The 26,101-nt window shown below is 47.3% G+C and overlaps 1 protein-coding gene across 1 annotated transcript in view; it reads left to right on the forward strand.

Annotated features, from left to right (window-relative positions):
* robo2 (roundabout, axon guidance receptor, homolog 2 (Drosophila)) overlaps window positions 1-20,487 on the forward strand; it is a 356,398-nt gene extending 335,911 nt beyond the window's left edge. Inside the window, exons 24-31 of the mRNA XM_048980730.1 lie at window positions 5,994-6,153; window positions 7,998-8,258; window positions 9,049-9,269; window positions 15,861-16,043; window positions 16,473-16,628; window positions 16,755-16,979; window positions 17,633-17,833; window positions 18,313-20,487. Coding sequence (XP_048836687.1) covers window positions 5,994-6,153; window positions 7,998-8,258; window positions 9,049-9,269; window positions 15,861-16,043; window positions 16,473-16,628; window positions 16,755-16,979; window positions 17,633-17,833; window positions 18,313-18,317 — 1,412 coding nt within the window. The 3' untranslated portion in view covers window positions 18,318-20,487. The remainder of the gene's footprint in view (window positions 1-5,993; window positions 6,154-7,997; window positions 8,259-9,048; window positions 9,270-15,860; window positions 16,044-16,472; window positions 16,629-16,754; window positions 16,980-17,632; window positions 17,834-18,312) is intronic.
* Window positions 20,488-26,101: the final 5,614 nt, after the last annotated feature.

Here is a 26,101-nt window from a genome sequence, read left to right on the forward strand (position 1 = left end):
TGGCAACTCCAATTGTGCCCTTGAGAGGTAAAGTGGGCTATCCAACAAAAACAAAGTTTTGACAAAATGAGCTCCAAAGTTGATTTTTTTTCAAAACATCGGTGTGCCTATACCCAACAATTGAAATATGTCATAGGTACACAGAGGTATGACTCAGATAATAACATATAGACCCTCAATAATAAATATTGGACACTAAACGCATTTTTGACTGACGTGGGGGAGCCCACTTTACCTCTCAAGGACACAATTCATCTTGGTATGTTTTTGAATTTTGGAGGGAAACCTGAGAACTCAGCAGAACCTCACGGCATCACAGGGAGAAAATGCAAAGTCCAAATGCATAAAGCCGGGTCCGAGACTCAAACCCTGGCCTTCAGAGATGTCAGGCAGTCATGTTAGTCACTGCATTACTGCACTGCATCATGTGAATACCGTATATCTATTTACTCCATGGAACTTCTTCAAACTTTGGCAGGAATATTGGGAGGGGCCATGAGATGATTTTCTGAATATGAAAAAAATGTTTTTTCTCCTTTTTTTCATTTTGCAATCCAGCAAAATCTATCATTAGCAATCCCTGGGGAACATGGAGAAATTTATCTCCCTCGCCCCCCCCCCGCACTCGACAAATCTTATCTATTGCAGTACATTAGCTGGTCAGCGAAATTTATCGTTGGGGAATCCCCCCGCTCAGCAAATTTTGTCATGGAGAAATTGAATCGTGTCACTTAGGCTTTTTTCCAGTCAGTGGAAGAACATGAAAGAACCACCATAGAGTGGTGAGCCTGATTACATTAAGATAAGGGGCACAGAGTTCGGCTTTAAGTAAAGATTTTTTGGCAAGGTGGGGAATGTGTAGGGTACGGATGGACTGTATTACCCTAATATTTTTGGTGGATCAAGGTCTTTTTGTTTTGTAAACTTTATCATGCAAACTCACCCGACACCCTTTCAAAATCAGCATTGGAACTGCATTGTGAAATACTGGGACAGTATTGCCAGTGAGAGGTAGCTAAGGAGTTACTAAATTTGTGCTTGTTCTATAAGGTAATGTTGGTGTTCTCTAATTGGCTGGCTGCAGATGACAGCCCCTGTTCAGGGGGTTTGAAACAGCAGTTGGGCACAATTACCTCTCTACCATTTTCCAAAGGCCATAAAATCGTAAAAAAGCCGTCTCATTTCCAGTGTGTCTTTTTAATGGGTTTTCTTGCCGATGCACTAACCGGTTATGAGGGTTTTGGGGAATATCTACGACCACCCATGAGAGCGTAGGGTCTGTGGAGTCTATATATTTTTGGGCTGGTTAATTTAGTTAAAAATATTTTGGTTATAATCACATTCCTATATTATTTTTTTGTCTGCTAGCAGGGTTCCAGCATTAGAACAACACCTGTAATCCATCCATCCATTTTCCATAACTGCTTATTCAGTATTGGGGTGTTGTGAGCCGGGAGCCCAGAGCAGCAGGCGCAGTGCACCAGGCAGGCCTCACTCTGGATGGGATGACAGTGCACTGCATCGACCACACACACACTGTTTAGCCTAAGCACATGCTTTAGGACTTCTGGGGGATGACATGCAAATCACTGACACAGGTAGGAGTCAAACCCCAGGTCCAGTAGGTATGACAGCACAGTGCCCCCCCCACCACCATAACCTGTAAAAATGTTAACTTCTGAGTGTGTGTGTGTATTTTTTTTTTTTTTACCCGGACCACAAAACAGTAAATTATGAATTAGAATGGTAATTTTTTTATGGAAAACAACCTGAATGTTGAATATTAAAAAAATTCCAAATGTGCTGAAATATTAACTTCATAAAATGTGATGCATCACTGCTACCCAACAGAATCTTAAATGAAAACTGCTATGGTAAAATATTTAGTTACCTTTAATTACAATTATTTCCTCCATTTTCTTCCATGTCCATCTGCCACAGTGTAGAATCACTGGTCTTTGCTGCCAGTGGAGAGCTGAGAGCCGCCCTCACTGCATACACACCTGTTGCACTTTGTGCACCTGGCCAGTGTCCTACCGCTGTCGCATTAGCCATTTGCTGCGATCGCTGTCGCCCCTGAAGTGGACCCTCCCCCTGCTGCTTTTCCTGGAGCATACTCCAGCATTCCATTTTTTTCACTAGCGTAATGCGGAGTCCTGCACAGAGAAGCAGTGCTGACCTATGTTTCATTTCATTTTTCAGGCCAGACTGGCCTTTGTATGACACAGTGTTCCTGGATCAGAGGAGCTCTCATGAAATCAGTCGAGATTTTTTTTCCTGGTTATAGGATTCTGGGGTGGGTGAGGCACCTTGATCAGGCAATGTACCCTTTAAATTTTAAAAGTCAGGAATAACTTTAAGTAACAAATTTTAAAGAAATTGACATTTCCCTTGATGCCGGTGGCAGCGAGGCCAAATGGAGCCCAAACCTTAGGAAGTTATAAAATATAAAGATTTTTATTTGATTACACTTTATGAATAGTATTTGTCATGACAATATAGATCTGTACTCATCAGCTAGATTGCCATTTTATTGTATTGCATTTGTATTGTATATGATGTACCCGACGCCCCCCCCCCCCCCCAGCAGTGTAGGCAGGGCTTTAGTCTCAGAGGTACTGTTGCTGGAACATCTTAGTATGCTTGGCTGGGCAAAGTAACGGAAAGAAGAGACCCCCCCCCTCCCCAGTCTAATGGTTACCGGCTTCAATAAAACTTGTGTAGTGAGGATTACAATGTCATTTATAGGACACTAAGCCCCCCCCCCCCATGCTTTAATGTAGTTACAGCCCACTTGGCCGGGCCTCTCCCTAAACCATCACGCAGACAGCCACTGGGACATCAGAGCCGACTGGGAATGGTAGGATCCCCCAGTCACAGGCTCCTGTGAGGGTCAGAATCACATTGCCAGCGGGTTCCAGGGACCACTGCTTTATGGATTGAATCAATCAGAAAATGAATGGATTATACTGTATAAGTCTTTCTTTATGTGTTTATTAAGAAGACAAATGTGCCTCAGCTGAAATGCATTTTGGTCCTGACCAGTGAAGGACAGTGCCTACTGCAGCTCTTACATACTGTAGAAAAAAATGCTCATTATTCTCTTGTTCATTTAGCTGCCTGTGACCTGTGAACTATGAACTATCACACAGGGGCTTTTCTTCCTGTATCTCCACACTCCGCCATGCCGTGAATGCCCAGTTCCAGCATAAAAGTGTTGCTTTCCAGGAACCATTTTCTCGCTGGCTTTTCGTGTGGTGGAAAAGTTTGGGCTCTATTCAGTGGCATGAAACACAGGGATAGACACTCAGATACTGCTCAGCTGGCTAAAACAGGTCACCCTCTTAAAAAATGGGAAGAGGCATGAAGCCAAGGCGATGACAGAACGAAAGAGATTGGTCTGTAAAAAGAACGCGCGTGATGACAACCTTGTAATGAGGAAGCTTAGCCTTTACTAACAAAAAGAACAGAGAAAGTTGTGCTATATTGAACAGAACCGCATGTGAGGGAGCAGTTGGCGAGACTCAGCCTCTACCCCAGAGCCACTGCCTAGCATCCAATCAGCTCTCAGCACGAGGCCACGCCTTGCGGACCGACGGTTTTCTACGCTGCACTGGGCAATAAAAACAGAATCTCTTCACCTCCACACTTAAGCACTGTGAACGCCCACGCCCAGTGTAAAAATATCAGTCGCTAGCCTTGTGTTGATGGGCCACGTTTTCTTTGAAGAGAAGCCCAGCACATGTCAGGAAGACGGGCAGGGAAAGAGATTGCTCTCAGGCACTGGGCTAAACCTGAGTGCCCGTGGGGCTCCTGTAATTTCGGCTGGGCCTCGTTTACAGAGCTGACACCTGCACCCCCCTCCCAGAATGGTCTCCAGCGATAGGCCTGAGTAGCCCAGGCTCGTGATCGAGCGCCCACACCTTCAACGTCGTTTGTTGGAAAGTCAAGCGTTGCCTGGAGAAACGATTAGGACACCCCGATTACTCTTGGACTACGTTTACACTGGCGCTGGTGCGTCCCCTAAGCCTATTGTCGCTTTTATTGGTGGCTTTGTGCATTTGTCATGTCCTGACACCCCCATCCCAGGCCAAAGCAGATGTTCCTGCTCCAGACCTCTATCTTTCTCCTTGAAACAGAAACAATCCCTCAAGGCTCTGTGGCCATACATCTCTCAGATGGATCTCTGCCCTGTAGAATATACTCAAAGGAAAATACATTTAGGTTCACTAAAGAGCATGACCCAGGGCGTTCAAGTGGCGATGGGCAGCATGCTTCCCATTGCTGGGATGTGGGTTATGTAAGCTGCTCTTGCTGTGTTTACAGATCAGCAGTTTCTTTTATTTTTTATAGTCTGCTATGCTTTAATAGCAGGTGGTTATGAAGAGATGTGAAAGACTCTGGTGGTAGATTTGAAGGATCACATCTGCTTGGTATGTTAACAAGAGCCTAGTGGAAAAAAGTAAATGCTATGTGTTAGGTAATTTCTGTTAATACTGTATGTTTCACTTTAATTTTATGATTAAGAGATTAATGAATATTTCAAGAGAGATTTTTCTCTGATTTAGACATTTGGTTAAAAAAAATATTTCAGTCATTCACAGTTTTGAGTCGTGTTTAGTTGTATTAGTGTCTTCATGTCTTTGTTTTTAACTGTAAAACATGCAGTGTTTGTAGTGGCACTTCCTGCACTCTTACAGCTGTTTTAGTTGTATTGGTGTTTCCGTGTCTTTGTGTGTAACTGTAAAACACACAGTGCCTTGCAGTGGGGCTTCCTGCACTCTTACAGCTGTTTTCGTTGTAGTAGTGTTTCCATGTCTTTGTGTGTGACTGTAAAACACACAGTGCTTTGTCGTGGCGCTTAACACACTGCTACAGCCGTTCCATTAGGATGGACTTGGCAGCCACAGTGGACACATGCGAGCAGACACAAAGGAGACTCACTGGGGCGTTTGTGCTCGGCTGTGTGTCTGGCTGGCGCTATGTGCCCAGTTTTCACATTTGGGGGGGGGGGGGGGGGGGGTTGGCCCGCACTGAGTGTGTTGGGTCTGCTATGGGCAGCCAGCTATCAGGGAAGGTGACACCCCCTCCCCCAGTCCTGTCTGGGGTGTGTGCCATCAGCTTGGGCAGTTGTTTCATCAGACAGCCCCCCCCACTCAAGATACGAGCCACCAAACCCCCCTAATCCTTCTATCCACTCGCCTACCATCCCAGGCTAGACAGGCAGGAAAATTGATGACGGCAGCCACGTGAATATTCTTCCTCATCAGGAGGAGCGCGAGGCCGCGGTCAGTGAAGACTGGCGAGGGAGATAACGGAGCGATCTGGGGGTCGGGGGTCACCGCGCCAAATGGAGTCAAAAGGGACCAACGCGGTCATCAAAAGGGAAACAAGCAAGCAAACAGAGGCGTGTCCCCGCTGACGGCCACATCATGATGGATGTGCTGCCCGCGGATCCCGTCTGAAACGAGATAGGGACGGAAGCGGGTAATAGGGACTCCTGTGTAATAACAGAGATGGAGCTGTAATGGATTCCAACTGAATCCTATTAGGGCTACAGCAAAGGTGCAAAGCTCATTCATTACAGTACTGTACCGCAGACTTAGAGCGATGACAGGATCAGGAGGCTGCGGGGCTCAGAAGTGCTTCCTGCTTCCCAGCTTATCTGTCTCTGGCTTCTCTTCCCCACCTCACCTTTGATTGGTCTTTGAGGAAATTAACCGGAACAGAGGGTGACATTATATCTGACTCCCTTAAGGTTTGGGGGTCTTAGGTTACTCTTGTCACAATTAGGTGGCTCACTGCCCCTGTATGTGTGCTGCTTTTCACCGAGTGATGGTGATCAATGGAGTCATACTTGCAAAATTCTGGGTTTTTCCCAAAGTATCTGTAGGCGTACGCCTGTTGGTTCCATGGAAACAGTGATGAATTGCAGTTTATTGTTTGTAAGGGTGCATATCTCAGATCTGCCTCATCTTATCATCTTTGTGCAGGTGGGAAAGGTGGGAAAAAGAAGAAGACAAAGAGCAGCACCAAGGCCTCCAAGGCCAATGGGTCGAGCTGGGCCAATGTACCCCTGCCTCCACCTCCCGTGCACCCACTCCCTGCCACTGAAGTGGACAGCTACCCCAATGATCCCCATGAGGGTGGAGGGTAGGTCTACCTTACTCACCCACAGATCACTGACTGCCAACAAATATGGAAATTATGGGAGGAAAAGTCAAACCAAGATTCCTGGATGGAAATGATCCAGCCAGATGCCCCAGAAGGAGACTGTAACTGCTCTGCGTAGGTGTGGTGTAAAAAGGCCCATTACACGCCTGTTCCTACCTGCAGCCAGGAAGTTCAACAGATGCAAACCAAATGTAGGGAACTACGGAGCAGGGCAAAAGGACGGCCCGGTCCCGATGCCCCGGGATGCCCTAGACGCCTAGGCTAAAGGAGATTGTCTCTAATTGCGGTTCCTTGCATGTAGTAGGCCGTGGCAGTCCATATTCCTGCGGTGTAACTGCTGAACTGCATGCAGAAGAAGCTGATAGCACCTGAGGAGAAGTTTCTTGAGGAAGCCAGGTAGACAGATGAGGGTTATTCATCTAAAACAGTGTTTCCCAATCCAGTCCTTGGGGACCCTGGGAGGGAGCAAAAACATGGACTGTCTAGCAGAGACCCTGGGAGGGAGCAAAAACATGGACTGTCTAGCAGAGACCCTGGGAGGAGAAAAACCATGGTCTGTGGGTCCCAAAGGACCAGGTTAGCAAAAACTGATCTAAAGGAAGACTTCCTCACTGCTTAAGAACATAAGAAATTTACAAACGAGAGGAGGCCATTCGGCCCATTTGGGGAGAACTTAACTAACAGCTCAGAGTTGTTAAAATCTGATTTAAAGGAAATAGCTTGCACTACACTAGCAGGAAGACTATTCCATAACTACACGCTGTGTAAAGAAGTGCTTCCTCAAATCTATTTTAAAATGTTCTCCTTAGTTCTAGTATTTAAACTAATACTGAAATAGCCATTTGGCTGAACAGCATCCCGACCTGTTAGAATCTTATATACCTGGATCATGCCCCCCCTTAGTCTCCTTTGCTCGAGGCTGAACAGATTCAGCTCAGCTAACCTCCCCTCATAAGACATTCCTCTAAGACCAGGAATCATTCTCGTCGCCCTACGTTGTGCCTTTTCCAAGGCAGCAATGTCCTTCTTAAGGTATGGTGACCAAACCTGCACACGATATTCTAGGTGGGGTCTTACCAAAGAATTATATAATCGCAGCACTTCCCTTGACACCTAGAGATGTAACCAAGTCATTAGTGGTTGAAAACTGCTAAGGCAGTACAATACCATGCTGATTTGATGCTACAAACACAGGCTAAGAGCAGCTAAGAACCCTTACTTTCCTCGCCAGTTACTGAATTTATGCTGATTAGGAACAGATCTCCCTCTAAGGGCCATAGGAGAGCACCACCCTGGCCTGCAGAGGTGTGGAACCTCAGCATGGGGTGCCCTCACAGGCCGCTCACGCTAATCCAGGAGCCAGGGAACTCTGGGCTGAAACATGCTCCCCGGAAGCAGCCTCTTGAATTGTTGCCAAGTTTGCTTCCTGCAGAGCGTGCTAGCGCTCCACCACCACTAATTCTCATCTTGGAAAGTCATCGGGCTTAATAGGCTGTCTGGCAAATGAGGATCCCTCAGCCTTGTAAATCTCCGCATCCTCTTATTGGCAGCAGATTAAAACTGTCCTGCGAGGTGTATGCTGACAAATTCTTTTAATGAACGTTTTCTTTATGGCTGTTATTATTTCAAAGGGTGTCCACTCGGTTATGAGTTGTGAAACTGACTTTCTTTCTATGACTACAGAAGATACCACTAAAATGTTATCTCCTGTAAAACGTCCCTTAACAATGGCAGAATAGCCTGTAAAAAGAGTTTTTGTTAAACTAGGTAACATTTTAACTGATGTGTGTAATGATGTGAGTTTCCCGGCTTGTCTGCCCCAGGTATGAGAGCGATGGCTGGGGTCCACAGGTGCCCGTTCAAACCTACCTGCATCAAGGCCTCGAGGATGAGTTGGAGGAGGAGGAGCGTGTGCCGACTCCTCCCATCAGGGGCGTGGCCTCTTCCCCCGCTGCGGTGTCTTTCGGGCAGCAGTCCACTGCAACCCTCACGCCGTCCCCCCGCGAAGAGATGCAGCCTATGCTGCAGGCACACCTGGATGAGCTGACGCGGGCCTACCAGCTAGACATGTCCAAACAGACCTGGTAAGAGATCAACAGGGGGTCATCGTATAACGTCCAGTTAAAGGTCAAACGGAATGCAAAGCTGTCATGTCAAGAGGCTCTTTCTCATCTCCTGAGGTCCACTTTTCTCAGACGCTCGGTCCTGCACTGATGAATGATTGCAGGCATGTTTGAAGGCATGTTCAAATACTTCCAAGGTATTAGCACACTCAAAACAGACAGATCCATACACACACGCACCCACCCGTTTGCAAGGTCTGCACCAGTGCCTGTTCTACACGTTAAATTTTGCGCAATCAATTTCTGCGGCATTCATGCAAGGCAAATAAAGGCCGTGTTTCATCCTGTCATCCAGAGCGAGACAGAGGCACGCGTTCACTGCATTACAAAGGGGAAAGCGGGGGCGCTGTCAGGCGGGGGCTGCCGTGTTACCTTGTAATCACTGGGTTGGCGCGAGTACGGTTTTGACAACAGGAAAGAGCCGGTAATTACATGCGGATCCTGCCACAGGCCTCGTCGCAGGCTGCCCACACCGTGATGGAATGGTGGGTGACGGACAGCCCCACTGGCTGGCGCTCTCTGCATCCCGTTGCCCCAGTCACAGGGTCATTTTGCTGCCGTGCAGAGATGTACCACTGCAAAATTACCAGGATTGTCCCGGGTTACTAACCCTGTGTACAAACCCTCACCTCACTCATCATCCATATGCCTATATTGAAGGCCAGTCAGTGGGACTCTCCTTGGGGGGAAGCTTGCTGTACCTCTTGCAGATTCGGTGGGCGTTCATTTACATCCTTAGCTCTTGTCACAGGCACATGCAAGGGGGTCCTCACCCACCCCAGCCCCCCATCCCCCCGGTCGGCTACGTGTCCAGCAGCTTGGTGTCCGATTTGGAAACTGATATACCAGATGATGATGATGAGGATGACGATGAGGAGGAAGATGATGAAGGCTATGAGATCTCACGACCACTGCATGGCATGGAGCATACACCTGGATCCAGCATGGATAATCTGGACAGCTCTGTGACGGGTGAGTCCTTAAGTTGCTGTCATCAAACAGTTACACACATCTGCTCCTGCTTCACTGAACTCTTATATAGGTATACATATGTGTCCTGCTCCCGTACTGGGCCCTTACACACTCATACATATGTGTCGTCCTCTCTTATTGGGCCCTTACACAGTCATACATATGTGTCGTCCTCTCTTATTGGGCCCTTACACAGTCATACATATGTGTCGTCCTCCCTTACTGGGCCCTTAAACAGTCATACATATGTGTCGTCCTCTCTTATTGGGCCCTTACACAGTCATACGTATGTGTCATCCTCTCTTATTGGGCCCTTACACAGTCATACGTATGTGTCGTCCTCTCTTATTGGGCCCTTACACAGTCATACGTATGTGTCGTCCTCTCTTATTGGGCCCTTACACAGTCATACATATGTGTCGTCCTCCCTTACTGGGCCCTTACACAGTCATACATATGTGTCGTCCTCTCTTATTGGGCCCTTACACAGTCATACGTATGTGTCGTCCTCTCTTATTGGGCCCTTACACAGTCATACATATGTGTCCTGCTCCCGTACTGGGCCCTTACACACTCATACATATGTGTCGTCCTCCCTTATTGGGCCCTTACACAGTCATACATATGTGTCGTCCTCTCTTATTGGGCCCTTACACAGTCATACATATGTGTCGTCCTCCCTTATTGGGCCCTTACACAGTCATACATATGTGTCGTCCTCTCTTATTGGGCCCTTACACAGTCATACATATGCGTCGTCCTCTCTTATTGGGCCCTTACACAGTCATACGTATGTGTCGTCCTCTCTTATTGGGCCCTTACACAGTCATACATATGTGTCGTCCTCTCTTATTGGGCCCTTATATACTCATGCATATGTGTAGCTCTCTCTTGCTGGGCCCAAGCACAGTTCCACATATTTATGTTTTTCTATTCCTTTTTCATTTTTCTTGCCATCAGTCTTTATAAGCACGACTGACAAGCTAGTACTGAAAATTAATACACAATCACATTAACCTCATCATTACATCAGCGCAGGCTTTCATGTTCTACTCAAAGGCCAATTTATCAGTGACAATTTATCAGTCTCCAAGCTTTTAGTTTTTATTTATAATGTTTCATGAGCTATAGAGGAAAATACACAGTACAATAAAGAACAGAAAGAAGTAATTTAATAGCTGTTTTCATAATACTATCAAACTGTCTGTCAAATGAAGTTCCGGTTAGGCTGGTGAGTATGCTTCTTTTGGAATCACGCAGGGCTCCCTTGTTTAGCCTGTGGACGGGGGGGTTGCTAATGCAGAGTTGTTATTCTGTGTCAAGAAAGCACAGCTTATTGTCAATTGCACGTGCAATAATTTGTTGCTCACCTGAAAATGGATGTATTTCAATCAAACTTTTGTCAGCTTTTTTTTGGGGGGGACTCAGAGGAATTATAATAATCACTGCGAACGTAGATACGAAAGTTCATGAATTTTAAAGAGAGCTGAGGAAAGGGGAGGTTGAAGTGCCTCCGGTGACCCGGCAGAGGTGGAGGAGGCGAGGTGGGAATTCCCCAGTGGCAGCACCTCCGTCTGTCTACTGCCTGCCGTACGCTGATTAGGGTGCGGGAGCCTGCTGCAGTCATGCAGGGCCCCCGCAGGACAGAGGAGGAACATAACGGCAGCGCTTACAGCCACACGACGATCCTCATGCACGAGGCGAGGTCACCCCTAAGACAGCTCTCCACCAAGTTAGAGATGCGCTTTATTTTCATACCCAAGAAAGGATTTTGAGGTTGATTTAACAGGGAGGAAAATGTACATTTTAGGTGGTGAAAGAGGTCGAATGTATAGCCTATTAGGGTGGCGTGTGCCTCTGTGGGTCGGGACTCAGGGATCAGAAGGTCACTGGTTCAAATTCCATGGCTGGGTGACTTTAATGTTTGGCCCATAAGCACAGCCCTTAACCCCAATTGCGCCTGCAAATGTAACGTTGGTTCCTGAAGCCTGGTTTGCTGTAACTGGAGCACCAGTCATAGACAATATGCCAGTTGAAGTTCCCGGGCTTAGCTGCCGTCTCTCCCTCACTGCAGGCGGTGACCCCCACCCCGCCTCCTCGGCGCCAGTGTCCCCTCTGGGACAGGGACGTGAGGTCTGTCTGGAGGCCTTGGCAGTAGTTGGGATGAGGCTTTGCGCGGAATGATGGAGCGGCAGGCTCGCTGGCCATGACACGGGCCCCCGCTGATATATTTAGACGAATATGAAGAAGCAGCAGCTCTGTAATCTGCAGCATCTCCGACGCGCCGCATTACTCTGAGGATGGCAGTATTTCACCTTATCGCTGCACCAGTCCCCCCTCCCTGCACCAGCTTGACAGGACCGGCCCAACACCGGCTGCTCCTGGTGGGGGCTTGTGTGTCAGGGGGTGGGGGGCGGAACTCACCACAGATCCATCTTCTCCGCCATTTTATGCCACTGGAGCTGCTGGAGGGGTGGGGGGGTGGGGGGTGGTTGGCCTGGATTTTCTCAGCTTTAGAGACTTTAAAATGGACCCTCTTTCACATCTAATCTTATTCATACACAGAATCAAAAAGAGCCGATCAAATAGACTGTAGACTCCATTTAAAGATACAAACACACAAAATCGAAAAACATCAAAAAGATATTTAGTTGAATATATTTCTATCCACATTCCTGTTATATTCCACAGCGCTTTATATTACCATTTAATGCATAGTACAATGCAATTTTAAGAGCGAGGTCGCTGGATTACCCCACATAGGGAGTAGCACTTCCTGTCTAGGGTATGATGGATGTGTTTAATATGCGAGTGTTATCAGTGCCTCTCTGGGCTGAGGTGGCGCTCTGGCTGATTTTATCCGCTTAAACAGCAGCGGGGAGTGAGGTCACGCATGCCGACAGCAGGTGGAGACGCCCGCTCGTCAAGGAAAATGATTCCTGTGCTTAACGATATGCAGATGAGAGCCCATCAGGATAAATCAGTTTTAGCGCTGGCGCCATGGGCTGATTTATGGGTCTGGATCACGATAACAGGTTTTGGAACCGGAGGTGCAGAATTTTCCGGAAGCTGCCGGGCTGGTCCCTGTTCGTTTTCGCTTTTGCCATTGCAGGGAGTTTAGGGTATTTTTAAGAATGGGGTTAGAGGGGCACTGATTCAGTTTCCCGTTATGGGACTGTGTCTTGCGGAAGGTGAGAAGGTAGCTTCTGGGGAATGTTTGATCCCACAGACACATTCATGTCCTCCCTCTGCCGCCCAGTGTCTCCTCTGTGACTCCCCAGCGTCTCCTCTGTGACTCCCCAGCGTCTCCTCTGTGACTCCCCAGCGTCTCCTCTGTGACTCCCCAGCGTCTCCTCTGTGACTCCCCAGCGTCTCCTCTGTGACTCCCCAGTGCTTGGCCATCACATTCATGCCTTCCTTTGTTTTTCGCCAATAAGATACAAGAAGCAAACTCTTTCTTTCCCTCTCACAGCTTATTCAGTTAGTCTGGGAATGAGTTTATTTCTATTAGTTTGTAAAGAAAGAATCTATTCTCAGACATTCCTTTGTGTGTGTGTGTGTGTGTGTGTGTGTGTGTTTATGAAGGTCTCCTTGAAGGCTGTCAGCTCCCTTTCCCTGCATGGCCTTGGGGGGAGGGAGGGGGCGGATTCAGAATAACACACAAAAATAATGGCCCCCGTAGTCTTTATGCAGCTACAGACATTTAGTGAACTGTCTGCATGTTTGTCATAATCGTGCTGCAAACCCTGCAGCGATTCCATTACCGGTCTCTGTAACTTCCCCAGGACAGCCCCACACCCCGCGTAGCAGCCTGTGGAGTCACTGCTGCCCTCTGTTGGCCAGTGTTCAGGCTGTCACCCCTGGCTCCCTGCTGTGTTAGCCTCGCTCCCTTTCACTCCAGCTCTCTCTCTCTCTCTCTCTCTCTCTCTCTCTCTTTCTCTCTCTTTTCTTTCCTGACCTCATTTCTCCTTTCTTAGCCTTTTCCTCCAATCCTCCATGGTTCTACCAGTCCCCTACCTTGATGGAAGACCTGCTGAGCTCCGTGTGCATGTCTGTGTGTGTGTGGATTATGTTTATATTATGTTGTGGGGAGCAAATGTAATATCCCCTACAATGTCATAACACCTGTTGTTTGACATTGTGGGGACCAAAGATCCTAAAATGCAATAAAAAAACTATCTTATATTTTGTTTGGTTACTTATGGATAACGTTAGGGCTGGGTAGGGGTTAAGGTTGTCATGTTGGGATTAAAGTTTTCCCCATAGAAATGAATGGAGAGTCCCCACAAAGATATAATTACAAATCGGTGCGTGTGTGTGTGTCTGTGTGTGTGTGTATGTCTGTGTGTCTGTGAGTGTGTCTTTCTGCCTCTCTCTGTCTGTGTGTGAGTCTGTGCCTGTGTGTGTGTTTGGGCTGGGGCCACTGTTATCCCAGGTTGTTTGTCTCACAGAAGCCAGATGAACGCTGTCGTCTTAGGACTGTCGCGTTATTATGCAGATTAGCAGATTTTTGTTGGCTGATTATTTTTGAGGAAATACAATAAGCTTTCAATTTATTTAATTTATATTCACTTTAAGAAATTAGTGTATCACCTATGATGTATGCATTTTTGCACACACCTGCAATAAATATTTGCATGGGGCCCCCAAATCTCCAGTTATAGTTTAGAAATCTGGGTAATAATACAATGTTGCAAGAGATCCCTGCGAGAATTAGACCACCTGACAACGCTATGTTTTCTACTTGTTACATCACATTAGCTGATTGGGGAAAGACCACAGGAAATGTTCAGTAATTACAATAAAATTAGCTCTATCAATTCTCCTGGGAATTATAGAACATTGCAATTTATGTCTCAGATCAATTTAAAAAAATTGCCTATATTACTGATGAACTTATTAAGAATGACGTACAAAAGCAATGAAATGCTTTTTTTTCTGGTCTATAGAACACTGTAAAGTGGTGATTTTTATCCTGAAAGCAGGTGTCACTTGTGGGAAATGTACTGGGCAGCAGGGCCATTGTCAGTAACACTATGTAAATATAATGTAAATATAATGTAAATATCCATCAGTGATATTTGCTTCACTTTAGCCAGGGAGGGAATCACTGCTAGTTAATGATTTTTTTTGGGTATGAAAAATTGGTTTCTGCCATGAATGACAGTGTACAGTGGTAGAAGGGAACTCCATGTAATCCCTATATATACACATTCTAATTAGTACTTTATAGAATCACTTCTGGGTTATAAAGGCATTTTTTTTTGCCAAATATATACGGTGTACAGTGCCCTGTGTGTCCCTATGCTGAAGGTTTAGCAAGTAGAATATGCAGCAAACTCAGCCGCTCATACCTGCACTAATAGATAATCGGCATGAAGCATCACAACACATTTAATGGGGGGGGGGGGGGGCTGTTCTTCACTGTATTAGTGAGTGATTGGGGAAGATTAGAAAGGCGAGAGGTCAGGGCTGCAACAGCGTGAGTGTGATGTTCCGGCAGCCTGAATTAATCCACCAGACTGTAATTACAGCAGCTTAATATCGTTCCTAATTACGTTTACAGAACGCATCGATCCAGAAGCCTCTGCAGCCCAAAGCGCGTTTAATCAAGGAGCCCCCTTCCGTGGGGTGTCCAGCATTACTGTCCATTCCTACCCTGCATCACTGCATAAGTTATACCAGCTTATCAACATGAATAAACTGGTATCAGCTTTTGTGTGATTGTGTGGAAAAACACCAATGAAAGGGCCTGCTTCGGAGAACATTATGCCTCCCAGCTCTGTGTAGCTGGGAGACGTATCGGCCAATCATAGAAGAGGGAGAGAATCTGCAGCCAAAATTACAGTTGATGTGCTTTGATTTGTGGCACAGAAAAGCCTGATTGATTTATCAGTCATCCAATCTATAAGTGGTTGCGTAGAACCATGGACATGATTTATGGTCAGGAGAATACAGATCTGAAATAAAGCCTGTGATGTTATTGTCAAAATTAATATTGGCTATTTGATATTTGTCGTAATAGTCCCTTAACACACCTTGCCTGTTCTAAAGGAGGTTTGCATTCATTTCCATTCCGTTGGTTTTGAGTTGTAATAAAAGGGTTTTTTATACAAGGTTTTGCATTCAGGAGCAGAGACGAGCAGAGGGGGTGGTGGGTAATGAATTGTTCTTGTTCCGGCATGTAGTGCTTGACACACACAGCAATGCGCTGCTAGAGGAGGGGAAGTTATTTGATTTGAAATGGATGGCTGAGAGTGGATATTGTTATTTAGTGTTGTCAGATTAGGGCATGTTTCACACACACTCACAGAAGTATAAACACAGCATCACAGATACCATTTGCATTTTCACCTGTAAATCGAATCCTGATTTAATGCAATTCACGATCTGTAATCAAATCCCAGAAAAGTCAAACAGAGACGAAAATTGTTAATAAGCATCATGTGTTGCCACTAAGTTTTATTTTTTTAATTAGGCTATTTAGTGGAAATGTGAGCAGAGAATCGGCTCTGGTCTCTTCACACACACACACACATACGTATATACATGCACATGCACGCACCGTGCTCATGGCCGTGTGTCCCTCAGGCTCCATGGTGAATGGCTGGGGCTCAGCCTCTGAGGACGAGCGTAACTTCTCCAGCCACAGGTCCAGCGCTGGCAGCTCCTCCGACGGCTCCATCTTCACCCACGCCAGCTTCGCCCAGGCGCTGGTAGCAGCCGCCGACAAGGCAGGCTATCGCTGTGACGGCACCAGTCTGACCAAGAGAGGTCGGTCCGGAGGCAGGGGGCCCTGCGACTACTCAGAGGCCCCCCCTCCCTTCCTCCTGCTCTCCACCCCTCTCTCCAGGGGACCTGTGACTGTCTGGGCATGCATGGCGCTCGTGCAACACCCCCTCGCCGACCCTGCTCTCCCTTTCACTTCTGCAGATGAGGGGTGCTGAGTTCTCTTCAGACCTATGAGTGGCTGACATGCTTTTTCTTGACCTTTCTCCAGAATTCTTGAATCTGATTGGCCAGGAGATCTGTGGTGTCGGGATCTTTGTTTTTTTTCATGCTTAATTAACAGATGCTTTGATATGGCTGTTAAATTAAAGCGAGTCGTATCTACAGTCCAATACTTCTGTGCTTATCTGTACTATTTACTTAGTTCTTTCAAATTAATAAGCTAACCGTGCCTCTCCCTATCGCCCCCTACAGGGAAAAACTTTTCCCAACGGCCACGCCCCAGTAGTCCCTTCTCCACTGACGGCAGTGTGGTGGGGACGCAAAGCCTGGGCCATCAGAGGGTGCCCCGCCCGGGTCGGAAACAGAGAGGTGGCCGGCTGGAGCAGCGCCGAGACGCCGGAGCAGACGGTACGGTGGGGGGGGGGGGGGGGTTCTGTGCCATGACGAGCGTGGCTTCCTGAAGGTGCTCACTTTGTAGATGCGAAGTCATTGAAGAATTTTGAGATCTAATTTCTTACCCTTCTTTATCACCAGACCTACCTCCTCCCCCTGAGCCCCCGCCCTGCCATGGGGCCCGCATGGCGGTCCCGCGTGGCCCCCCTGGTGAGCGCAAGGCCGCCTCCCTGGAGAGACAGCACATCTCTAACCTGGAGGAGACGAAGAGCTCGCTGGAGCGGCAGAGGCAGGCCCAGGAGCGGCTGGGCCCGGGAGAGCGCGGGGACGAGGGCCGCCGGGCCTACAAGGCAGGCCATGGCTCAGGTAAAGCGGCACAGGCCTGGCATCTCCGCCCGCACACATACTCCTCAGGGCCCGGGGGTGTGGAGAGGACGGGTGCAGGAGGGACAGGCCGCCCTCCATTAAAAATCTTGCCGGTCTACCTCGCATTTTCAATATGATTCTGCCCCTCAGTGGGGTCAGAGGCAGTGGGGCAGTCTCTGGGGTAATGGTGTCTAGCATTGTTATTGAAAAATATTCTTTTAAAATATTCCATTAATAATCTTTTGACTGCTCACTGCAGGGTAGGATTTGTCTGGTCCAGATAAAGGTCCAGTTGGGATATATGTGCCCATAATTAGCAGAACGGTGGCAAGCTGTCTGATGAGACCTTGTCCCCTGAAAGCAATGGGCCAGGTCGTCGTCATCTGGATTCGGGGCACTATCCCCTCCGGATGCCAGTACCCCTGCCAGCTCTGCTCTGTCTAAGCGTGCAGCTCCTTGGCCACCAGGCTGGCAGATGGCTGGCAGTGCTGCCCCGAGTCCAGCAGGCAGGCCTGCATGCTGGCACCGCTCCCTAGGCACCCCCCCCCCACACACACACCCCCCCCGCACAGATGCTGCACATACTCTTGTGTCTCTAATCGCAGTGCGAATAGCCTCCCTGACCTTTAACCTTTGACCCTTGTGGGTGACAGAAGAGGCCCTGCTCCCATACAGTAAGCCCAGCTTCCCGTCCCCTGGGGGCCATAGCACCTCTGGCACCTCGTCCTCCAAGGGATCCACGGGGCCCCGCAAGGGGGAGGCCAGCAGAGGTGCCCACCAGCGGGCCGCCATAGACCACCCTGACCTGAGCTACCTGGGCACCAACGGTCAGGGACAGCACTCCGGAGAGCTGTGTAGGTGTTTCATTCACACTTTGTGAATTTGTGGCTTTGACTGGCCTGTTTTCACCATGATTTACTGGGCCGACAGGAGCTCAGGCTTATAATGTTTTTGTTAAAATTTATAATGGTCATATAATGATAGCGGCAGTGTTTATAGGGTCGAGGCAGCAGACACCAAGGTGGTTAAGGACATTAAAAAATTGCCCTCCTTTGAGACATTTTTTAGAATTTTTAAGTGTGCTGGTTTACTTTTGAAAGTGGCTCTTTAGTTTATACAGCTATCATCCTGGATGGAAGTATTGTAGCTAAATGAAATTATAAAGAGAACAATAAATTACGTAAGTAATAATACCGTGAGCTAACAGGGTTCAGTGCAGTGCTGGTGTAATGGCCACGTTACCGTTAGCCTCGCAGCCTTAGACTTACAGTGACGGTTTGTAGTGTCTGCAGTGGCAGTTGCCTCATTGCCGCTGTCTGTCTGTGTCCCACAGCGTGAGTGACTGACAGATGACCGCGGCTCACCGATCCTCAACCCTGCAATGCCTCACCTCCTGGTGCAATGGACTTTTCTCCGTATTTGTGTACTGTCAGAAAGAAACAAAACAAATTCAAAGATAAGCCAAACTGCAAATGTGATGTAAAGAAACACACCTTCTCACAATGCTGATCTTGTGTTTGATTTCTGTCCTAACGGGACGGTCTCACCCTCCTCCCAGCTCAGCCAGTTCCTGCTGAGAAACAGTATCAAATTATTCTGTAAGTAAGCAGATTTCACAAAGAACACATAAAAACGCCCACTGAGTAATAGTCCTTGGGGGGGGAAAAGGGGAGTTTTTGTTCCTGTAAATATATTTTTTGTTTTTGCATTGCTATGCAAGTCTAATTCTGTTTCTGCTTCTTCATATATCATTTTTTAGGTCATTTGTACTATATGTGAATCCATCGGCTAAGGTGCCATAAAAGAATTGTTTTATTATTCATGTTTGTTAATAATTATCATTAATTGTTTAATTAATATTATTAATTCTTATTGTTTTTTTGCACTGCAATCTTTTGGTGAAAAGCACAAAAAACATAACTCCTGCTGACATGAAGAACCGGAAGGATACGTGAAGAGGAGTTTCTGTACTGTAAACTAGAAAATAAGAAATATATACAGATGTATAGAGAGATATTAACTACGTGGAGGTCTGAGGTGATCACTAACCCAACGCCCACTCTCACCCAACGCGCACTCTCGCCCCACGCCCACTCTCGCCCCACAGCCATTCTCGCCCAACGCGCACTCTCGCCCCACGCCCACTCTCACCCGACGCCCACTCTCGCCCAACGCCCACTCTCGCCCAACGCCCACTCTCGCCCCACGCCCACTCTCACCCGACGCCCACTCTCGCCCAACGCCCACTCTCGCCCCACGCCCACTCTCACCCGATGCCCACTCTCGCCCGACGCCCACTCTTGCCCCACGCCCACTCTCGCCCCATGCCCACTCTCGCCCGACGCCCACTCTCGCCCAACGCCCACTCTCGCCCCACGCCCACTCTCGCCCGACGCCCACTCTCGCCCGACGCCCACTCTCGCCCCACGCCCATTCTCGCCCCACGCCCACTCTCGCCCGACGCCCACTCTCGCCTGACGCCCACTCTCGCCCCACGCATACTCTCGCCCCACGCTTACTCTCAGCCCACACCCACTCTCACCCCACGCCCACTCTCGCCCCACGCCCACTCTCACCCGACGCCCACTCTCGCCCAACGCCCACTCTCGCCCCATGCCCACTCTCGCCCGACGCCCACTCTCACCCGACGCCCACTCTCGCCCCACGCCCATTCTCGCCCCACGCCCACTCTCGCCCGACGCCCACTCTCGCCCCACGCCTACTCTCAGCCCACACCCACTCTCGCCCCACGCCCACTCTCGCCCCACGCCCATTCTTGCCCCACGCCCACTCTCGTCTGACGCCCACTCTCACCCCACACCCACTCTCGCCCCACGCCCACTCTCGCACGGGCAATAATAAGGCGTTAAGCTACTATTCCCTCCTCTAGTTGCTCGCTTAGACAAGCGATTCATTTTTGACAGTATTTTGGGGGTGGCGTCTTTCCTTAACTATCACTCTTTGTGGTCTTTTAGGTACTCGGTTGGGGGGGCGGTATGCCTGTAAGAAACCTACTGCTACTGAGAATAAAGTGACGATAGATCATTGGAAGATAGTGTGTGGAAATGCAGGGCGAGTTTTATCACATGGGTCCAATAAACCCAGACATCTGCGAGGAGCCCCAGAGGGAAAATGCTCCATCTCAGTAGGTCTGAAGGCCAGGAACACAAAGCACTGACTGCTTCTCCATTTCATCACGCAACATCAGCATGTCAAACCTCTGTCTACCATTCTGCCATTTTCACCCAGCATCACAAGGGCTTCTCTCTGCAGCTGGATGAGCAGGAGCACAGCCTGTGAGCGGAAAGGCTGCAGTTTGCAGCTGAGGCGGGTCTGTCCCCCTCACCGCAACACTAGGTCCTCATGTTGGGGTTCCAGGTTCTTTCAGTGATGTAATTATTATTTGTTTTCAAGCTGTACCCTGACTAATTCCACCTCAGGGGACGTAAGCACTTAAAGTGTGATTCCTTTTGAAGTTACATCAAAAATAAACCTTAGTTGTAACCCAGTTTCAGTGTTCCAATGTCGTTCATTTGATCACCTGGCTGTCTTGTTGACATGGTAGCTGAAGAGGCAGAATCCCTGATGAAGGCTCATGATGCGTCGGCCTCCTGGCATGTCGGCTGCAGCACATTCCATGCATCCCTCGTCGGCACTGCAGACCTGCCCAATCAGGCCATGTTTTATAGGCCCTGAGGAATGAACTGCATTCACCATGATTTCATGCCTCTCCTTGGGTAGTCAAAACAGTCCTCCCCCCACACCTCCATCCCATAAATTCACCACAAGCATCAAATCCATGAATAAACATTCAATACATTTTCATTTTCCGAGCAGGAACCTGCTGGTCTGTTTTTCACTGCCTAGTGTCCAAAGTCAGCCATTTGGATGCAGAACCGATGGGTAGAAACACACACTGCTGACTCATACAGGCCTAACAGGTTTCTGTAGCCAAACACCTGAATTTAGCCTGAGAAGTAGGCAGTGGTGCTGCATACAAGATCCATCCCCTGGTGGTTTTACTATGGAAACCCAACTGGCTCAACTTTGCTGGTCCCACAACGTTGGAAAGGAGTTTTGTTGCTGTTCGAAACTGGCTCCTAAGGAGTGCGTGCGAGGCAGGCCTGCTGAGCCACATCGGGTGGAGCAGGCCGGTTTGGGGTGCAGAATAGACCTGCAGTGGTGGTCATCTAGACTGCCGTTGTTGGTACAATATGGGATGGATTACAACTCCCTGACACCCATGCACACACGTACACGCATACGGTGTCTCCCAGTCACTTAACAAAGGTGTTCAGCTGATTTTATTTATTTATTTTTATTAAATCACTCCTTTTGTAGGCCTGTTTCCTCCTGTGGTTTTAAAATTCTTTGTATAAAGGACTCACACTAAAACAGAAGCTGCTTAAAAATCAATTTTAAGCATGACCGTTCAGGATTTTACTAGTTTGATGACTGTTTTATTTCTCATCTTTTATATGAATAACAAATAAAGATTAGGGAAGTTTGCGAAGTAACAGTCTGTCAGATTCACTGTTGTACCTCTGTATTAATGTCACCATCACGTCAATGTCTGAATGGCCAATTGGGCAGCCCCCTGGGAATGAGGTGCATGGAGTATCTCAGGTTATCCAGCATTCTGGTGGTGTTTGTATGTGTACATTAGATGTGCGTGTGAATATACATGGTTATAAATATGCTGTATATTCATATGCATAACCCACACTATTACTCTGACTCATTACTCACTGCTGTAAAGTTTTCCCCCATAATCAGTCTAGTGTTCCATTTCCATCTTGGTGAGTTGATGTGGGATGTACCAATTCACTAACCTGTGTCTGTTCGATGAATAATAACATGATGTCACGAATGGTACATGCCCATCTGAAGTCACCTGCCGTCCGTTTCAAGAGATCTTAAACATTTTCGTGTCTTTTTTGATACTCATGCTTTTCTTTAAATTCACAGTGTTGTTGTTTTTGTATTTATTAAAATGATAATAAAAAGGTATATTGTGATATATGCATAAAGATTTGTGGAATATAAACTGTTTTTTATTATTGTCGACTTAGCTGTCAGAGACGAGGAGCCATAGGGATTTGCTGAATCTCAAAATTATCACTAAAGTCAAAGTAGTGAATCATCAAGATTTCAGACGTACTGAAAAATCTCACTCTGTGTCCTGCATGTCCACCTTTGCTTCCTCTCATTTCCAAAATGAAATCTTTGAGAAAGACCTTTGTGAATGTTGAAGAGGTCGCCAGATGCTTTGCTGGATGTGGCCACATGGAGCGCTGTTGCTTGGACAGTTGAGAATTCCTTCGGCTCTCCCTCGTTTTTGGCTCCCCTTCCTTAATATTGTCAGTTCTTTGTAACCTGTGTGTTGCCTTTTTTGGTAAAAAAAAAAAATAATAATAATAATAACAAAAAACCTCGTAGGGTGACGTCTGTGTAGAGGTGCGGGCTCCGCCCCGCTTATGATGCCATCGTTATGTTCAGCTCCTCTCTCTTCCCTGAGCGAGCCTCTATACTCACCTGCATGTTCTTGTCCAAGAAAAAAAAAATTGGAAATCTGAGATAGAGGAGAAGCTTCTGCAAACATCATCATCATGTTCTGTAAAATAAATCATTTTTCTTTTTCTTTCCTTGTACCTGGATCACTAGCAACAAATAAAATATTTTTGAAAAATCGGAAGCTCCCCACGTTTGCTGGTTTTCTTTACTGTCTGGTTTGTGCACGTGGAGTGAATGCAGTTAAATTTGAGAACATAAAGCCATACTGCTGGGTTGTGGTGGTAAAGGTTGTTATGATTGCTGAACGTTTGATCCTGTCACCTAGAGGAAGGTGTCGGTGTATTCCGTGAGTGCCGACGTGGATCTAGTGTGAAACAGATGAAGGACCTTGGGCACCTTTTATAAGAACACAGATTCTTTCAGACAGAGCAAATTGCAGGCAGCTTTCAGCAAATAGGCAGCCCACCAGCTACGGAAGCTCCATAGCCCTCCGTCAGTGGCTTCCAGGGGGCGTGATTCATATGCGGCCTCTACACAGTGAGGAGATTGGGAGCCGGACCGGGATCAAAGCGGAGTCTGGAAGATGAGGGCAACACTCAAAGTACTGAGGCAAAGGGCCTTTGGAAAGCGGAGGTTTTGGGGGAGGAACACACCTAAAATGTGAATCAGTCAGGAGGTGTCAGCATTATCAGCCAGTTTGCTCCTGGGAGATATCTTCAGGCGTCACGTTCTTAATCTAAGTCTCATAGGGGCGCTCAGCTCAAAAACTAAGAAATGCCAGGATGATGACCCCAGCTGAATAATTTAGGATGCAAAGACTACATTAGGCTGTGCTACTATCCAGCAGCGGACTTTATCATAAGCTCTTAAACATGAGCACTGGGGTCTCGGCAGGCCGTGACGTGGGATCGCCCTGCCAGCGCTGTGGTTTTGGTTCCTGCTTGGGGTTCACTCCATCCATCCAGGGTCAGAGGTGCATCACAGAGCACACTCACACCTACAAAAAAATCTGGTAACTTCAATAATCCTCAACATGTTTTTGTATGACGAGGGGAAACCCAAGTACCTGGAGGAAACCCCACAACAACACAGGGAGAGCATGCAAACTCCACAAACACAGAGCCATGGTGGGGACTCAAACCCTGGGTTTGACAGCCAGAGCTGTGAGGCAAGAATGCTAACCACTCACTCGGGGGAAATATATTAACATGCCTTAATAACATTCTGTGTGTATCTGTGGTTCACCTCACTACGTCACTCATTTAAGCACATGGAACATTTCCAAGTGACCTAATAAATGTATGTTTATTAAATATACAGTAAAATATATCATCTCTAATTAGTACTACTGTTTAATTGATAATTTTAACAACACACTGAGTATAACTTACAATTCATCCAACTTGAATCTTTTAATAGGACTGTTCAGGTTAAAGTACAAGAGCAGATTTTCCCCTGAGACACGAAAGTTCAGCTTTGTCCCCTTAATTTGACTGCCCTACTTTAAGTTCATGAAAAGTGCATTAGACTGCATTTGTATCTGGGGTAACCAAAACAGAGCCGAGAAACCACTCTGAAAGTATACAATTTCTTATTTTTGGAGAATGCATTAGGTGATTTAGAGTCTGCACATGTCCTAGGTGTTTGTCTCTGGTCAATACTGAGTGTCAGGCACGTCTCCAACGATCCAGCTGGTCTTGTTTGAAAAGAGGAACAGACTCTAAGCTGAAGCAGCACATGCTGAGTGTCTCCAAACCCTGTTGCCCTGTTTGTAGTAACACCCACAGGGAGCTTTTGTCATTAGATATAATCAAAACTGAATCCTGAGATCCATTCACCAAGGATGTTAGGTTAACCACATTTCATATGGCAAAATGTATTTAACGCACATATCTGCGCCTAAGCTCGCTCCGGCTTTCATTTAAAGAGGAATTGACGGCAGAATTGTGTTCCCTTTCATACAGGAGATGATTCCTCTAAATTTCCACGTTGAGATGCGGTAGCCACAACCCTAATAAACTGACAATAATAGCATTTATCGAAATAGCTGCCGATGAGCAGGAATGGAATACAGCTGCATTAGCAGATAATAAGTCCCGTCCACGATAGGCCACGTAATTTATGTGCTGGGTAATTTCATCGGGAATCCATCCCCCGCTTCCAGACAGCAACAGCAGAGGCAAGTTTTTTCTCCTAATCATCACCACCCACATTAACGAGCAGGATGCACAGACAGGGAATGTGTAATGGGGAGTCACTCTGTATTGGGGGGGTCACTCTGGGTATCTGGTGATACAGAGACTGGGGATCTGTACTGGGGGCTAACGTCACACAGGGGACCTGGCGAGGGCGAAGGCGATTGTCACCAGGAGCAGACTGTGGGAAACAGGGTCTGCTGGGTGACTGTCAGGGTCACCATCTCTGCTTCTCATTCTGCTGTCGGCTGGACCCCAAACGCCTGCTGGAATATCAGAAGGAGCTTTTATACTCTCTGCATACTGGTTACTCTAATCCACTACAAATACACCTCTGCTTTTCCAGGCAAACAGACTATTTTATCTGCCACTGAACAGGTGTGTTTTAACAACCATCTTTGAAAGCAGGTGTTATTCCAGCTGGAAGCTCATTCTGACCACAGGTGCTTCACCTTTGATAACTGAAAATATAAGAATCTAGCTAATCCACGAACTGCATGCCCTGAGCCAATTTACTGCAAGCACAAAGTTCCAATCCTGCAATGGAGGTTTTCCAGGTCTGGCATGAAAGGTGAACCCATAGCTGTATAACATCTGTATTATACATCTGTGCAAGTTCAGCTACAAAGTGAAGCGATGCTTTATTAATACATACACAGAGGTGAGAGCAAAGCAGGACATGCAAGCGGGTGACCTTCTGATCACAGACACAGAGGTCCAACCCGCTGATCCACGCACAGCCATCATTCATAACTGCCTACCCAGTACAGGATCACGGTGATAATTATTACAAAGTCCAACTAATATGGCACTAAAAAAATTCTAAATATTATGTACGATGAAAAGAAAATGAGTACAATTATAATTATGTATAATTCAATCGGCATTAATTCAATTGAAGCGGTGCCTTTGGAGATCATAGCTAAAAGAGGACAGAGCAGTGCTGGACAGTGACAGCAAGGTTCTCTTCTGGTTTTAGATGGTTTGTGGTCATTGAGGTTTCAGACTCCCACTGGGGAAAAATCAGAGTGTCACAGTAAGGAAGGAATGACACTCAAGCTGAGCTTTGTAGGTGTGGTTTGAGGATTCTAATCTGTACTGTCTCTAAAGCCCTCACATATCCCACGCACACAGCTACCATCATGCATCACATGACAAGCCATTTCCTGGAAGCGAGTGGAAAACCTACAGGTTTGCATTTAGGGATAAAGGTGGCTAATTCTCTGTGCCCCTAACTAATAGCCTGCGCGGGACTGTGATTTGGCGTCTGCTCTACAAAGCCTCCCCCACCCAGGGAACAGCTGGAATGAGAGATGCGTGTTCCCATGATCTTCAATGCTGCAGCTCCTGCTGTTGGCCAGATCGCTGTTTTTTTTTTTTACTGGTGCGTTAGTCTGCTTCATTGACCCGATT

The sequence above is a fragment of the Brienomyrus brachyistius genome, chromosome 17 (genome assembly GCF_023856365.1).
Source record: "Brienomyrus brachyistius isolate T26 chromosome 17, BBRACH_0.4, whole genome shotgun sequence".
Lineage (NCBI taxonomy): Eukaryota > Metazoa > Chordata > Actinopteri > Osteoglossiformes > Mormyridae > Brienomyrus > Brienomyrus brachyistius.